At 41.9% G+C, this 17,258-nt stretch overlaps 1 protein-coding gene across 1 annotated transcript in view; it reads left to right on the top strand.

Moving 5' to 3' along the window:
- The window catches only part of RFC3 (replication factor C subunit 3), a 30,755-nt gene extending 14,650 nt beyond the window's left edge, over positions 1–16,105 (top strand). Inside the window, exons 6-9 of the mRNA XM_044286105.1 lie at positions 1,724–1,860; positions 4,030–4,128; positions 6,235–6,304; positions 15,490–16,105. Of these exons, the coding sequence (XP_044142040.1) occupies positions 1,724–1,860; positions 4,030–4,128; positions 6,235–6,304; positions 15,490–15,681 (498 nt within the window). The 3' untranslated portion in view covers positions 15,682–16,105. The remainder of the gene's footprint in view (positions 1–1,723; positions 1,861–4,029; positions 4,129–6,234; positions 6,305–15,489) is intronic.
- The last annotated feature ends 1,153 nt before the right edge of the window (positions 16,106–17,258 follow it).

Raw genomic sequence — 17,258 nt, 5'->3', positions numbered from 1 at the left:
AAAATTGTTTCTCCATCTGCCATTAACTCTTGTGGAACACCTAAAGGGTTAACAAAGTTTGTAAACCCAGTTTTGAATACCTTGAGGGGTGTACTTTCTTAGATGGAGTCACTTTTTTGAAATTTCTATTCTAGGGGTGCAACAGGGGGCTTCAAATGGGACATGGTATAAACAAAACCAGTCCTGCAAAATCTGCCTTCCAAAACCCATATGGTGTTCCCCTCCTTCTATGTGCTACCGTTCGGCCAAACAGTAGTTTACAACCACATATGGGGTGTTTCTGCAAACTACAGAATCAGGGCAACCCATTTTGAGTGTTGTTTGGCAGTTAACCCTTGTTTTACTCCTGGAAAAAATTGATTATATTGGAAAATTTTCCAAAAAATAGACATTTCAAAATTGTTTCTCCATCTGCCATCAACTCTTGTGGAAGACCTAAAGGGTTAATGAAGTTTGAAAAAACAGTTTTGAATACCTTGAGGGGTGTAGTTTATAGAATGGGGTCATTTTTGGGAGGTTTCTATTATCTAAGCCTCACAATATGACTGCAAACCTGAACTGGTCCATAAAAAGTGGGATTTTGAAGATTTCTCAAAAATTTCAAAATTTGCTTCTAAACTTCTAAGCCTTGTAACATCCCCAAAAAATAAAATATCATTCCCAAAATGCTACAAACATGAAGTAGACATATGGGGAATGTAAAGTCATCACAATTTTTGGGGGTATTACTATGTATTACAGAAGTAGAGAAACTGAAACTTTGAAATTTGCTAATTTTTCAAAATTTTTGGTAAAAAATGTATTTTTTTATGCAAAAAAATTAACTTTTTTGACCCAATTTTAGCAGTGTCATGAAGTACAATATGTGACGAAAAAACAATCTCAGAACGGCCTGGGTAAGTCGAAGCGTTTTAAAGTTATGAGCACTTAAAGTGACACTGGTCAGATTTGCAAAAAATGGCCTGGTCCTTAAGGTGAAAATGAGCCTGGTCCTTAAGGGGTTAAGTATAAATCACCCCCTTTCCCAATTTTACGTATAAAATATCTAAACAATAAATAAACATTACATATCACCACGGCCGAAATGTCCAAACTATTAAAATATTTTTTTTAAAAGTCCTATGCAGTGAACGCTGTAACAGAGAAAATAAAAACCGAGAGATTCACTTTTTATGGTGTTTAATTTTATTCGAATGGTATCAAGTATCGCAATACTTTTTTTATGGTATCAAAACCGAATTTTAAATTTTGGTATCGCAACAACCCTACTGCCAATCTGATGTCTTGAGACAACAGAGGTTTGGAGATGCCAAATAGAAGTAAAGGCAGCCATACACATTCAGTACGGTAGCTCTCGGCTGACAGTTATGTCTCCCAAATCCCCCACAACTCCCTTATACACAAACACTTTCTCCTCAGGTGATCATGTAAGTATATTTAATGGGGAGAGCGTAAAAATCCGCTGCTAGACACTTCTGGTGCAGGCTGATCTCCCAGGAGAGCAAAATGATTGGTTTCATTCATTTTGTCCAATCCCTCTGTCATCTGACAACATCAGTTGGGGGAAAGTTGACCATAGCTGTACCCTAATCGTGCAGACCTAAACATCAGCCGAGTAGCCAGCAGTAAAGTCAGGTAGGAAATGAGAATTACCCATGTGGTGACGTGCATGCGTTACTGATTTGTTCTTATATTAGGGATTTAACAAAGCATTTTTTTGCAGATCTGCACAGTTCTGTTTAATGTGTGCAGGAAAGAAGGACTCTCTTTACCACAAGAGCTTGCTCGCAAGATTGCAGAGAAATCTGGCAGGAACCTACGAAAAGCGCTTCTCATGTGTGAGGCTTGTCGTGTTCAACAGTAAGTGTACTGTGTGTGTACTGTGTGTGTATGTGTGTAAAAAATATATATATATATATATATATATATATATATATATATATATATATATATATATATATATATATATATAATATTATTATTATATATTTTTTTTTTTTTTTTTTTTTACATTTTCTAAGGCAGAGTGTATTACAAATATAGGGGCTGTGCAGTCATGATATACAGGGTGGGCCATTTATATGGATACACCTTAATGGAATGGTTGGTGATATTAAATTCCTGTTTGGCATATTAGTATATGTGAAATTTTCAAGATGGGTGGTGACCATGGCGGCTATTTTGAATCCAACTTTTGTTTTTTCAATTGGAAGAGGGTCATGTGACACATAAAACTTATTGGGAATTTCTCAAGAAAAACAATGGTGTGCTTGCTTTTAACGTAACTTTATTCTTTCATGAGTTGTTTGCGATTGGATTGTCAATGCAACCCTCTTCTCCCACTCTTCACACACTGATGATGTGTTTCCCTCTTTATGCACTGAAGCTGGCACGTTCCCTGAGTTTTTCCAACAAGATGGTGCACCACCACATTATGGGTGTCAGGTCCGAGCATTCCTAGATGAACAGTTTCCTGGAAAGTGGATTTGTCGTCGTGGGCCAGTTGAATGGCCCCCCCCCCCCCCCCCCCCAAGGTCTCCCGATCTGACCCCCTTAGACTTTTATCTTTGGGGTCATCTGAAGGCAATTGTCTATGCTGTGAAGATACCAGATGTGCAGCACCTGAAACTACAGATACTGGAAGCCTGTGCTAGCATTGCTCCTGCGGTGTTGCTATCAGTGTGTGAAGAGTGGGAGAAGAGGGTTGCATTGACAATCCAACACAATGGGCAGCACATTGAACACATTTTATAAGTGGTCAGAAACTTGTAAATAACTCATGAAAGAATAAAGTTACGTTAAAACCAAGCACGCCATTGTTTTTCTTGTGAAATTCCCAATAAGTTTGTCACATGACCCTTTTCCTATTGAAAAAACAAAAGTTGGATTTAAAATGGCCGCCTGGTCACCACCCATCTTGAAAAGTTTCCCCCCTCACATATACTAATATGCCACAAACAGGAATTTAATATCACCAACCATTCCCATTTTATTAAGGTGTATCCATATAAATGGCCCACCCTGTAGATGACCTAGCCTAAGAATAGGTCATTAATATCAGGGTGACATTGCTCTAGCTCCCAGCAACACCACCGATCAGCTATTTGGAGAGGCGTTTGTGCGGTGTGTCCTCTTCAGTGTTTACCTACATGCTGACTAGATTGCAGCAGTACTGCAGTGTAATTACAGCTTCCTTTCCTATTTAAGTGAATAGGATGAATTGCTGTAATTGCATTGCGCTGCCGCTAGAATGTAGACGGTGCAGGTAAACATTGAAGAGGATGTAGCGCTCATGAGTGACGCAGCCTATTCAGACGGCTGATTAGTGGTAGTACTAATAACGGAGACACCTTGGCATACTATTACTACAAGGCAATTTCAGGGGCACTGCCAATGTGCTCATGCAGTCAATGACAGGAGGACACATGTAATACTCGGCCCCAACTGCCAATATCAAAGAAAAAAGCTTGAATGAATAAAAAAAAAGAATCTAAATATGTTAAGAAAAATATATCTTAGGCTGTCACAACATGTAGTGTAACTACACACTTATTTCAGGTTAGTGTGTAAAGGGGTTGTCCCATCTGGGACATTAATGGTCTATCGCTAGGATATGCTGTAAATGTCCATTGGGTATGGGTTCCAGCTCTGGGACCCACTCCTACTTCAAGAAGAACCCCAAAGTGAAGAGAAAGCAATGGGGATATGTGTGGCTGCCCTCCATTTACCGCTATGGGAGTTCTAAAAATGGGAAAGTGCAGGCTCTGTTTGTTTCTTTTTGTTTTTTTTGTGAGTTCTGTAGTAGTGAGTGGAGGCTTTGCTTGGGCAGCTTGATCTCCCTTCACTGCTGTGAGACTTTTGAAAATGGCTGAACATGCAGCGAATGGAGGAATTGCTGCACATATGCAGTGTGCTCTCTGTTCACTTTGTGGGGGGCCATCCTGGAAATAGATGGAACAACCCCTTTAACTTCCTCGAAGTTGAGAATCAAATATATTATTCATATTTATATATTTTTTTTAATTACAGATATCCCTTCAGCTCAGATCAAGACTTACCAGAAACGGATTGGGAGGTCTATGTGAAGGAGACTGCCAATGCCATAGTCAGTCAGCAAACTCCACAAAGGTTAGAAAGTGAATGAAAAGACTTCAGATGTGGCATTAATAATAAAACTATTTAACTTAATATATGCATAGGGTAATTTTACTCTCTGCAGATACAGGTTACTTTCTTTGGCCTGTACCTCCAGTTGAAAAGTTTCTGTAGGCAGTCCCTGATTCACAGGGTTAATACAGAGAATTGCACCCCTGCATACTTGGGCTACATGCACACGACCGTTGTTTTGGTTTGCATCCGAGCCGCACCTATTCACTTCAATGGGGCCTCAAAAGATGCAGACAGCACTCCGTGTGCTGTCCGTAGCCGTTGCTCCGTTCCGTGGTCCGCAAAAAATATAACCTGTCCTATACTTGTCTATTTTGCGGACAAGAATAGGCAGTTGTATTAATGGCTGTCCATGCCGTTCCGCAAATTGCGGAACGCACACGGACGTCATCCGTGTTTTGCGGATCTACAATTTGTCAACCGCAAAACAAACAACGGTCGTGTGCATGAGGCCTTATTGTGTGAGTACTCTTAGGCCAGACACAGATGAGAGAATTCGATGTGAGAATCTCGCTGTGTGGCAGTGTGATTTCACTTTCTGACCTCTGCTCCTGTGACAGGATCGCATTATAATGATTTATAAGGCTATGTGTCCCTTTGAGACTTGGAATCTACTGAATTACACTTACAGCATTATGTAGTAGCTGTTTAAATTATTATATTGCTGTGCGGTCCTGTCTGAGAAGCAGAGGTCAGAATGGGAACTCCTACATACAGTGAGTTTCTCACACTGAACTTGATCATCTTTGTCTAGTCTTAGAGTTGTCTCTCTAGGAAATGGCATTTATCACGTAGATAAAGTTAATACAAGCCACTTACTAATGTATTGTTATTATCCATATTGCTTCCTTTGCTCGCCGGATTCTTTTCCACCCCCGTCACATTATACACTGCTTGTTTCCATGGCTACAACCACCCTGCAATCCATCAGCAGTGGTCATGCTTGCACACTCTAGTTAAAAGCACTAGCCTATGTGAGCTTTCATGGTCCTGGCCACCATAGAGGCCAATGCTTTTTCCTATAGTGTGCAATCACGGCCACCATTGATGGATTGCAGGGTGGTCCTAACCATGGAAACAAGCAGTGTATAATGTGATGAAAAAATGAATCAAGCCGGCAATATGGACAATCCCAATACATTAGTAAGTGCCTTGTATTAACTTTCTCTACATGATAAATGCCACTTGCTGAAGTGAGACAACTGCTTTAATGATGAGGAGTAACTCCAGTCATTTTCTACTTTGAAATTACTGTTGATGCAAAAAAATACTGTAAAATGTGTTCCCATATGCAACGTGTGAGGAGCTTTGTGTATCTGCCCATCAGCACTGGGGAAATTTCTGTTAAAGAATAAATATAGTAACTTGTCCATTAATGTGTAGAATGACCTCCATCTGTCACTGGACAAATGTTTTGGTTAGTTTAGTTTTTGTTTGTTTTCTACGTAGATTTAAGTCGGCCGTAAATTTCTGCCTCAGTGAAACGTTTGGATTTACAACCTCTTTAGAGAACGGTTGAGATCTTTGAGATCGTCCCATAATCTGTATTTACAAGGATGAACATTTCAGAATAACAATCAGTAGCACAATTATAGTCGGGGTCATTAAGTTAGGATATTTGTAGGGGTCTTGCTATGTCCTTGATCTGTTATTTCAGCTTATACATGTGTTTGGAAAAGTTTTCTCCAACATTTTTTTTTCCTAACTTTTATTATTAAATGCAGTTTTTTTTTGTAAAGTCATTCTGCTGTTTTTCATCTCAGACCCATACTTGGAGGTAGTCCCATCTAGACACTTATTGATGGGTTATGCCGCTGTGAACGTACGTGTTCTTTCTGTCCTCTGGTATGGGACTTCTATAAAATAGTCATGCGCTAATTTAGCTATTTTTGGAAGTCACATAGTAGTGAATGGAGAAAGTTCATATGCAAATGTGCAGTTTGCCTGCCATTTAAATCGGAGTCCCTTTCTTGAGATAGGTGCCACTTCTCTGAGACACGACCCAATAGTAACATATTAACACGCTTTGTATCCTGCTCGTGCTGAACAATGTTCTGATTTTACTAGATTGTTGGAGGTCCGTGGACGACTATATGAACTCCTAACGCACTGTATTCCACCTGAGATTATAATGAAGGTATGTGGGGTTTCCAATAAAATGTAATTTTTATGTACAATACAAGAATTGTTTTCCATCTAGGTAGTGGGCAAATATCAGAAAAAATGGGGAGTGGGAAACATTAACACACAACATGTGGATTTGACGTGATGACCATAATCCCTCAAATGAATCCCTTTTTTATCCCTACAGTGATATTAGGCGAGGGATCAGCAACCTCTGGCACTCCAGGTGTTGTGAAACTACATCTCCCATCACGCACACTTGCTTGGCTGTTCTCTGAACTCCCACAGAAGTGGAAGGAGCATGCTGGGAGTTGTAGTTTCACAACAGCTGGAGTGCCGAAGGTTGCTGATTCCTGCATTAGGCCATGTTCATTTTGGTGTTGTGGATTCAATCTACCTGCTGGATCAGTCACGTGACAGATACCATTAGTGTCTGACAGATACCCTGGTTCTGTTGATGTGTCTGCAAAGAAAAAGGATCAGTTAGCAGATCCCAATGCGCAAGTGCACGTGGCCATGGCTGAAAGCACAAAGACACAAAAAAAACACAATGCAACAGCACTCTACAAACACAAATGAAGTACAATAATGCCATATTATAAAAATATTCTGGTGCTAATGCTGCACTCATTTTATAAATTTAAGATTCTTGGCAAATACAAATTGTACTAAAATATTTGTGCCTGTCTGCTGGCCACCATAAAATGCAGGGAATGCAGGTTCCATATGCATGCTGGGTTCACTGTACCTTTTGGTGCCATAATGGCCACCATCAAATCCAGGGAATGCAGATTTAACATGCATGCTGACCCCACTCTCTATACCTTACCTCTCCTGGTGTCAGAAGGCTTTTAATGAATGCATTGGAAGTAGGGGTGGGCGATATGCAATATAAATTTGTGCAACGATATGGATTTTGTGCATATCGCCGGACTGCGATATGACCACGGAGCGGCAGTTTCGATCAGAGTCCCGGCTGGGGCTCTGATCGGTTACCATGGCAGCCAGGACGCTACTGAAGTCCTGGCTGCCATGGTATGTGAGTGAGCAGCATTATACTTGCGTGCGCCGCTGCCGCCGGGCAATCCTTCTTCTCATAGGTCTGTGCGGCGCATTGCTAATGCTATAAGCCTATGAGAAGAAGGAGCGGCCACGGCGCACGTGAGCTATAAGCGTTAGCAATGCGCCGCACAGACAGAAGGAGCGCCCGGCGGCCACGGCACACGTGAGTATAATACTGCTCACTGACATACCATGGCAGCCAGGACTTCAGTAGCATCCTGGCTGCCATGGTAACCGATCGGAGCCCCAGCATTACACTGCTGGGACTCCGATCGGATCTGCTGCTGCCACCAATGATGTGGGGGGGAAGGGGGCCCCTGCCACCAATGATCAATACTGGGGGGGGGGGAGGGGGGTGGCGCACTGCCACCAATGATGGGGAGGATGGGGGGTTGAGTTGCCAGAGGGGGCTGATAAGATGGAGAGGCTGGGGAGCTGATCAGAGGTTGGGGGGGCACATGAGAGGCTGGCTGCCATGGTCAGCTCCCTGCTGTTGTGTGCACAGGGCAGCAGGGAGAGTGTAAAGTCCTAATCACCCTAATAGAGCTCTATTAAAAAGTAAAAAAAAAAAAATGTTTAACCCCTCCCCAAATATAGAAAACAATATATCGCACATGCTTAAAATTATATCGCAATATAGATTTTAGGCCATATCGCCCACCCCTAATTGGAAGCCTTTTCTATAACTATGGCATTACTGTACTTTGTGTTTGCAGCATGCTGTTGCATTATTTTTTTTTATTAATTTTTTTTGTCTGAGTTTTAATCCCTGGCATTGGGATGTGCTGCCTGACCCCATTTTTCTTTGCAGTTTGCATTGGAGGTGTGGCTGACTCCATTGGTCTTGCACTCATGACTAGCCTGTCTGCCCATCGGCAGATTTTATTAGTGCAAGTATAAAGCTGTAGCCTGTTCTCCCTGCATTAATTGGGAACTTTCTGGCACCAGGAATGGACGGATCATGCATGTAGAACCTGCTTTTCCTGTATTTTCTGGTGACTAGTATGGCCCCATAACAGGTAGCAATTAAGGTTCGGTTCATGCCCTATAGAGATTGCCTTGACGCAGGTGAGCACATGAACACTCATTTTAAGCCTTATCAGTTTGATAGGAATTTAGCTATAATGAGTGTTTGAGCTGTCAGGAGTTCAGCGATAATGGCTATAACCCTGAAAGTGTTTATAGTGTGTGTTTTTTTTTTTTGTTGTTGTGTTTAAGCATTTATTTATTTTTTTCCCTCCATTTCCACCCATGTGTGCAATGCCTTATGGAAGAATCCATATCCATCTGCTCCCCCACTACTCCATTCTAGTCCCTGTCTACTTTCGGACGGAAGGGGTTCATGTGTATTGTTCTGGTCAATGACTGGCCTTTAGTGGAGATGTGACCCAGCAGTGACTTGCTCCTTGGGGACGTGTCACCTCTAAGCCCAGTCATTGATTTCCACCCAGATGATAACAGAAGAGAACCAGAACAGCCTTGAAGAGAGCCAGGGAGCTGCAATGGAGTGGTACAGGGAGTAGGTAAGTATTGTTTTCTTTTTGTTTGTTTTTTCACCTGTACTACAGCCTGGGGGTAGAAATAAAAACAAACTTTTAAAGTGGTTGACCACTTTCAGGCTACTGTTGACCAATGTGTATGTAAGGTGACTATATGGCACTTACTAATATAGTCTTTGATATTCTATGCCGTTTACTACATTTCAGAAGCCATGCCACCACCTTGTTAGGCAAATCACCTCAATGTAACGTCTCCTCCATTTAAGTACACTGCACCTGCACTACACTCCCAACAGTGCAAGTGTTTTGAATCAAGGAGATTTTCCTAGTCACATGACCCTCCATCAGCAGCCATTTTATGGAAAGGACCCTTGTGTAGACTTGACAAACAAGGGGGCAGACCTAATGAAATATAGAAAACGGCACAGAATTTCATCAAAGGCTATATTAGTCAGTGCCGTAGAGACATCTTGTAAACAGTAGCCAGAAAGTGACCGACCCCATTAAAGGGAATCCGTCACCCGCTTTTACCATTTTAAGCTGTCACCATCGCCATGTTCACTAAAGTACCTTATTTCCTGCAGTCTTCTTACTTTATTTCGTTTTGTCCTTTTGATTAAAAAAAGCCCTTTTTATGATATGCTAATGAGGCTCCAAGGTGCCCAGAGGGGTTTTTTTTTTTTATTTTTTTTTTTTTTTTTTTGTGTTTTCCCCTCTTTGGTGCCCAGCCCGCCTTAATTTGAATCCCAAGAACACCTCCTGATCCTCAAATAACCTCCCACAGTCCCAGCAAACTATTCCGCCCCCTCCCCACGTCATCGTCTACCTTCTCGAAATCGGCGGCCAGAAATCTTGCGCAGGCGCAGTACCGCCTGCGCGATCATCAACCTCCTCAGGGCAACAGCGCTCAGATTACGTCACTGGGCTCGGGGCATGCCCAGTGAGACTTTTGATGCTGTTGCCCTGAGGAGGTTGATGATCGCGCAGGCGGTACTGCGCAAGATTTCTGACCGCCGACAGGAAGAAGGACGGGGCATTTCTAGAAGGTAGACGATGACGTGGGGATGGGGCGGAACCATTTGCCGGGGCTGTGGGAGGTTATTTGAGGATCAGGAGGCGTTCTTGGGCACTGCAGGGGGGCGTCACTGGGCACCAGAGAGGAAAAAAACACCCCTCTGGGCACCTTGGAGCCTCATAGCATATTATAAAAAGGGCTTTTTTTAATCAAAAGGACAAAATGAAATAAAGTAAGAAGACTGCAGGAAATAAGATACTTTAGTGAACATAGCGATGGTGACAGCTTAAAATGGTAAAAGCAGGTGACAGATTCCCTTTAAACTTCCTGTTTTGAAAACTTTCTTTAGATTAAATATTTTAATAGAATCAGATTATCCCTACTGTTCCCAACACATGACAATATAAACCACATTAATGCGGGTAGACTCGTTCAAATATTTACAAGTTAATAAAACCAAAATATTAACAGTGCTGTCGCACTAAACCCCCTTCTTGTAAAGGCTTATGCTGCTTGTGAAATCCCAAGCAGTCGGCTTTTATTGAGGAAGCCTACCATACGTTTCACCTTGTACTGCGACTCTGCGCTCTGTCCATATGCCCTGATGGGGTGCCCGAAAAGGGTTTTGTGTGAATGATCCCTCGTGATGTGGGTAGCTCGAGGAAGTTCATGGTTATGTATATTAGTTCAAGATTTGAAGAGATTAATACTAATGCAGAAAGCAAATATTACTGTGGGCCACACTCCGTTGATGGATGTAGCATATATTAAAAATGACTGGTTAGAAAAGTTGTGGAAGATATTAATGAACGAGTAACACTGCGCAGCTCTGCACTGCTCACTTTTCTGGTTTCAGGAAAAAATCGTGCCAACAGGCTACTGTACACACCATGCTACATGAAACATGAGAATGATGCAGGTTTACGACAAGGACCTCTGCTGTCTATGCAAAATTCATACATGCCAGAATAGTATTTGTAAATTTTAGAATTTTCTAAAGGGAATTGGTCACGTTGAACATAATGTCTGAGCTGCAGGAGGAGCTGAGCAGATTGATATGTTTTTTTTTGTAAAGGGTTCAGTATAACTTTTTTTTTTTTTTTTTCTTCATTACAATCCTTGCTATTTTTATACTTCAGGCTTCCAGCAGGCAGTCTTGGGCTACTTTCACACTGGCGTTTTGAATTCCGCTTGTGAGATTCGTTTCAGGGCTCTCACAAACGTTTCAAAACGGATCAGTTTAGCCCTAATGCATTCTGAATAGATAAGGATCCGTTCAGAATGCATCAGTTTGGCTCCGTTCCGCCTCCATTCTGCTCTGAATGCGGACGTTTTGGTGTCCGCCTAGCGATGCAGAGCCAAACGGATCCGTCCTGACTTACAATGTAAGGCAATAGGGACGGATCCGTTTTCACTGACACAATATGGTGCAATGGAAAAACGGATCCGTCCCCCATTGACTTTCAATGTAAGTCAGGACAGATCCGTTTTGACTTGGACTTTTTTTTTTTTTAAAGAATATTGCAAACTGACCCTTTTATTTTTTTTTGAACGGATACAAGTGTTTGCATTATATGTGCGGATCTGTCTGTGCAGATACCAGACGGATCCACACCTAACGCAGGTGTCAAAGTAGCCTTATCAGTGATTGACAGCCTTCCCTGTATGAGCGTTTATATGAAGATAGCTGTCATTCACCAAGCAGGACCACCCACTGAACCCTACACTGAGAACAGAGCAGGGATAGTAGTGGAGGGCGCAAAAGTGGCGATACCCTAACTGATGTCTAGAACAAGGAGCGAGAAGCTTGTGTGTTCTCTCTCCTCAATGCAGGAGAGACGGTCTCGTTGAGCGAGAGGAGAGAGAGCACTAAGCGAGTTCTAAGGATCGGTGGGGGTCTCTGTGCACAGACCCCCCACCATATGTCCATAAGAACTATCAAAAGTTTACTGAAAGTACAATGACCTTTTAAATGCATAAAGTTATGTTGCATCTTTTTTCCATAAAACCATGTATCGGTCTGCTTGATCACGTTCTGCCTGCAGATAGGACTGTATGTACAGCCTGACTGGTAACCTTTAATTGAGGATAGATTTGCACAAATTCTCCAACCAATAGTGCAAAAATTCATAACCATGTGAGAGTGTCAGCAGATTTGTCCCTATGACACTGGCTGACCTGTTACATGTGCACTTGGCAGCTGAAGGCATCTGTGTCTGTCCCATTCTCATATGCTCCTGCATTGCTGAGAACATTTATTTTTTATATATGTATATAATATATACAGTACAGACCAAGTTTGGACACACCTTCTCATTCAAAGAGTTTTCTTTATTTTCAGGACTATGAAAATTGTAGATTCACACTGAAGGCATCAAAACTATGAATTAACATGTGGCATTATATACATAACAAAAAAGTGTGAAACAGAAAATGTCATATTCTAGGTTCTTAAAAGTAGCCACCTTTTGCTTTGATTACTGCTTTGCACACTCTTGGCATTCTCTTGATGAGCTTCAAGAGGTAGTCACCTGAAATGGTTTTCACTTCACAGGTGTGCCCTGTCAGGTTTAATAAGTGGGATTTCTTGCCTTTATAAATGGGGTTGGGACCATCAGTTGCATTGTGGAGAAGTCAGGTGGATACACAGCTGATAGTCCTACTGAATAGACTGTTAGAATTTGTATTATGGCAAGAAAAAAGCAGCTAAGTAAAGAAAAACAAGTGGCCATCATTACTTTAAGAAATGAAGGTCAGTCAGTCCGAAAAATTGGGAAAACTTTAAAAAGTGTCCCCAAGTGCAGTCACAAAAACCATTAAGCGCTACAAAGAAACTGGCTCGCATGTGGACCGCCCCAGGAAAGGAAGACCAAGAGTCACCTCTGCTGTGGAGGATCAGTTCATCCGAGTCACCAGCCTCAGAAATCGCAGGTTAACAGCAGCTCAGATTAGAGACCAGGTCAATGCCACACAGAGTTCTAGCAGCAGACACATCTCTAGAACAACTGTTAAGAGGAGACTGTGTGAATCAGGCCTTCATGGTAGAATATCTGCTAGGAAACCACTGCTAAGGACGGGCAACAAGCAGAAGAGACTTGTTTGGGCTAAAGAACACAAGGAATGGACATTAGACCAGTGGAAATCTGTGCTTTGGTCTGAGTCCAAATTTGAGATCTTTTGTTCCAACCACCGTGTCTTTGTGCGACGCAGAAAAGGTGAATGGATGGACTCTACATGCCTGGTTCCCACCGTGAAGCATGGAGGAGGAGGTGTGATGGTGTGGGGGTGCTTTGCTGGTGACACTGTTGGGGATTTATTCAAAATCTAAGGCATACTGAACCAGCATGGCTACCACAGCATCTTGCAGCGGCATGCTATTCCATCCGGTTTGCGTTTAGTTGGACCATCATTTATTTTTCAACAGGACAATGACCCCAAACACACCTCCAGGCTGTGTAAGGGCTATTTGACCATGAAGGAGAGTGATGGGGTGCTGCGCCAGATGACCTGGCCTCCACAGTCACCGGACCTGAACCCAATCGAGATGGTTTGGGGTGAGCTGGACCGCAGAGTGAAGGCAAAAGGGCCAACAAGTGCTAAGCATCTCTGGGAACTCCTTCAAGACTGTTGGAATACCATTTCAGGTGACTACCTCTTGAAGCTCATCAAGAGAATGCCAAGAGTGTGCAAAGCAGTAATCAAAGCAAAAGGTGGCTACTTTGAAGAACCTAGAATATGACATATTTTCAGTTGTTTCACACTTTTTTGTTATGTATATAATTCCACATGTGTTAATTCATAGCTTTGATGCCTTCAGTGTGAATCTACAATTTTCATAGTCATGAAAATAAAGAAAACTCTTTGAATGGGAAGGTGTGTCCAAACTTTTGGTCTGTACTGTATATGTGCAAATGAGCCTCTAGAAGAAACTGGGTGTTGCCTTTACACCTGAAGGCTCTGCTCTCCATCTGCTGTGCCGTCTGCACTTTGACAGGTGCAGGCATGATGATGCTTTCGCTGCCAGGTCCTGGCAATCAAAGTGGAGAGGGCGTGACTGTTCCAGAGAGCCTCTAAGGCCTATTTCATGCGAGCGTGTCCAGATGCGTTACGGCAAACCCGCGCGGGTAGGTACCCAATTGGTCAGTTTTGACTGCGATTGTGTTCCATTGTTCAGTTTTTATCGCGCAGGTGCATTGTGTTTTGCACATGTGTGATAAAAAACTGAATGTGGTACCCAGACCCGAACTTCTTCACAGAAGTTTGGGTTCAAGGTTGTGTAGATTGTATTATTTCCCCTTATAACATGGTTATAAGGGAAAATAATATCATTCTGAATACAGAATACTTAGTACAATAGGGCTGAAGGGGTTTAATTTTTTTTTTAACTCTCCTTAATCCACTTGTTTGCACAACCGACATCTCTTCTGTCTTCTTTGAGGAATAGGACCTTTTTGATAACATCACTGCGCTCATCACATGGTCTGTCACATGATCCATCACCATGGTAACATGTCATGTGACGGACCATGTGATGAGCGTAGTGACGTCATCAAAGGTCCTATTCCCCAAAGAAGACTAAAGAGATGCAGGCTTTTTTTTTTTTTTTTTTTTTTTTTTTTTCTTTTTTTTTTTTTAAACCCCTCCAGCGCTATTGTACTAAGCATTCTGTATTCAGAACGCTATTATTTTCCCTTATAACCAAGTTATAAGGGAAAATAATAATGATTGGGTCCCCATCCCGATCGTCTCCTAGCAACCGTGCGTGAAAATCGCACCGCATCCGCATCTGTGTTGGTCACATGTTCATATGTGCCCGCATTGCTGAGAAAAATGAGGATTTAATATCTGCAATAGAAGCAACAGGGGAGTTGCTGTTACACTTAGGCCCCTTTCACACAGGCGAGTTTTCCGCACGGATGCAATGCGCGAGTTGAACGTATTGCACCCGCACTGAATCCAGAACCAGTCATGCAATGCGGGCACATATGAACATGTGACCAACACAGATGTCTTCAGCTGCCAAGTGCACATGTAACAGGTCAGCCAGAGTCATAGGGACAAATCTGTTGACAGATGCCCTTTATTAATTTTCCTCACTGTCCCTAATGGGGATCACAATCTAAGTTCCTGATCAGTATGTCTTTGGAGTGTGGGAGGAAACCCACGCAAACATGGGGAGAACATACAAGCTCCATGCAGATGGTGACATTGGTTGGATTTGAACCTAGGACCAGTGCTGCAAGGCACCAGTGCTACCCACTGAGCCACCGTGCTTTAAATGCAGTTCCTATTAGTTAGCCCTTCTAACTTGTAATGCAAGTTCATACAATGGAAGAAAATGTTATAGATGCCATTCATAGACTCCATAAATGATTATGTAAACCTAATTAATTTAGCTCCTTTGCATCCTCTTCTCCACTCTGTAATCTTCTGTCCAGTGAAAGCGGTACAGGCAATGTACTTCTAAGCATGTTCAGCGGCTGAGCTCTGAACATCTTGGAAGAGAATGATCTTGCTTAATATATTGACTCTACCTTAAGTACAGAGTGAAAAATGTCTCTCTTCTAATCCCTTAAATCTACAGACTAAAACTTGCGTTAATTTTGTCATCTTTCATTTCAGTCTCTATTATCAGAGCTACTCAATAACTGTGACGGACAGCTGAAAGGAGATGTAGCGCAGATGGCCGCATACTACGAGCATCGGCTGCAGCTTGGAAGCAAAGCCATCTATCATTTGGAGGCGTTTGTAGCAAAATTTATGGCCATCTATAAGAGATTCATGGAGGATGGACTCGAAGCCATGATGTTCTAGTTGTATATCCGCAGGCGCGTTCTTGGACCATGTTAGCGCTTCTTAAATTCAGTCTTATGCATAAGTTTCTATAATACGGAAGTAAGAGTTGTGGAAGATACTGCTCTAGTAAGCTCTGAAGAAGAGGGGGTTCTTAAATCTGTGATTGGTATTTGCAAATACAACACCTCTATGGAGCCTTCAACCTGATGACAGACCGACGGCCCCGGGGTTTGTTCTGCAGGAAGGCTTGACAGCCTCTTTAGAAGACTTCATTGTTGAGATGAGGGATGGTGAAAATGATCGGTTGTCACTGCTGTGCTCAAATAGCTAACATTTGTACAGTGTGTGCTTTTCATGATGTGTTTTCTTGTCGGATCTTCCATGTCCTTGTTTGTGGAAAATTGCTTTCTTGTTGATATAAAGTATCTGCAGAGAACATAAACGGACTCCTGTATATGTCATACTCTGCTCTTTTATTCCTATATGTAATATCTAAAAGATACAGGTCTGCTGCTTTTTTTTTTATTTTTTTTTTTTATTATAATTTCAAAATGAGTTTCTAATCTAAGTCTGGGATCGGTCTCATCAGTCTTCTGAAACCAGAAGCTATGATGCCTGTGTAAAGAGAGCCTTACATTATGTATATTCCTATAATGGTCTCCTTGATACAAAAGCTGTTACAGTCCAATTACTTTAGGCGTCATTAATGCCACTGCTGAAGCAATTTTGACACAATTCTTTAGACCTCACTAGAGGACAACCCAAACAGCGGTTAGTAGCTGACTTCTAGATGCATTACCTACCTTATCTACTTTTATACAGTCCTGATCAAAAGTTTAAGACCACTTGAAAAATGGCAACAAATCATATTTAGCATGGCTGGATCTTAACAAGGTTCCAAGTAGAGCTTCAACATGCAACAAGAAGAAATGGGAGTGAGAAAACGTTTTTTGAGCATTCAATTTAGTGAAAACAACAAATAAACTGAAATGGGCTGTTTGTCAGCTGATCAAAAGTTTAGGACCACAACTGTACGTAGGATGTATTTACAGAAGATTTTTTTCAGTGATTTTTAATTTTTTTTGTAATGGTGGCTTTTTTTAATGTAAAATAAAATGACCCAATCAGAGCTGCAGTAAAAAATAAAAAAAGGCAGTACAAAATGCCATCTGCATAATTATTAAAGGTCTTCTCCAGGATTTGCATATTGATGATGACCTATACTAAGCATAGGTCATCAATATGTGATCAGTGGGGGGTCTGACACCCAGCGTCCCTGCCAATCAGCTTGGAGTCAGACCAAGCACAGTGCTGGAAACTGGGCAGTGGTGTGGGCATGGCAGGACCGCAGACAGGTCAGTGTTTTTTTTTTTTTTTTTTTTTTTCTTTCTTTCCCCTTTTTTTTTTTTTTATATAGCACACATTTGGACCATAGGGGCTGCAGGCGTCTAGGTTGGACTGAACAACCCCTTTAAAGTGTCCTTTAGCAATATTTTACAGTTATACCGTTTCTATACACAAACAGTTTTGATTTAGTGGCTCACCTCCTTTCAGGTTCGGGCTCATGCCCATGAATGTAAGGGCTCCGTGCCCTT

This window comes from Bufo gargarizans, chromosome 3 (assembly GCF_014858855.1).
Source record: "Bufo gargarizans isolate SCDJY-AF-19 chromosome 3, ASM1485885v1, whole genome shotgun sequence".
Classification (NCBI taxonomy): Eukaryota; Metazoa; Chordata; class Amphibia; order Anura; family Bufonidae; genus Bufo; species Bufo gargarizans.
The sequence above is the reverse complement of the archived record's forward strand: the minus strand, read 5'-3'. Positions and strand labels throughout refer to the sequence as shown.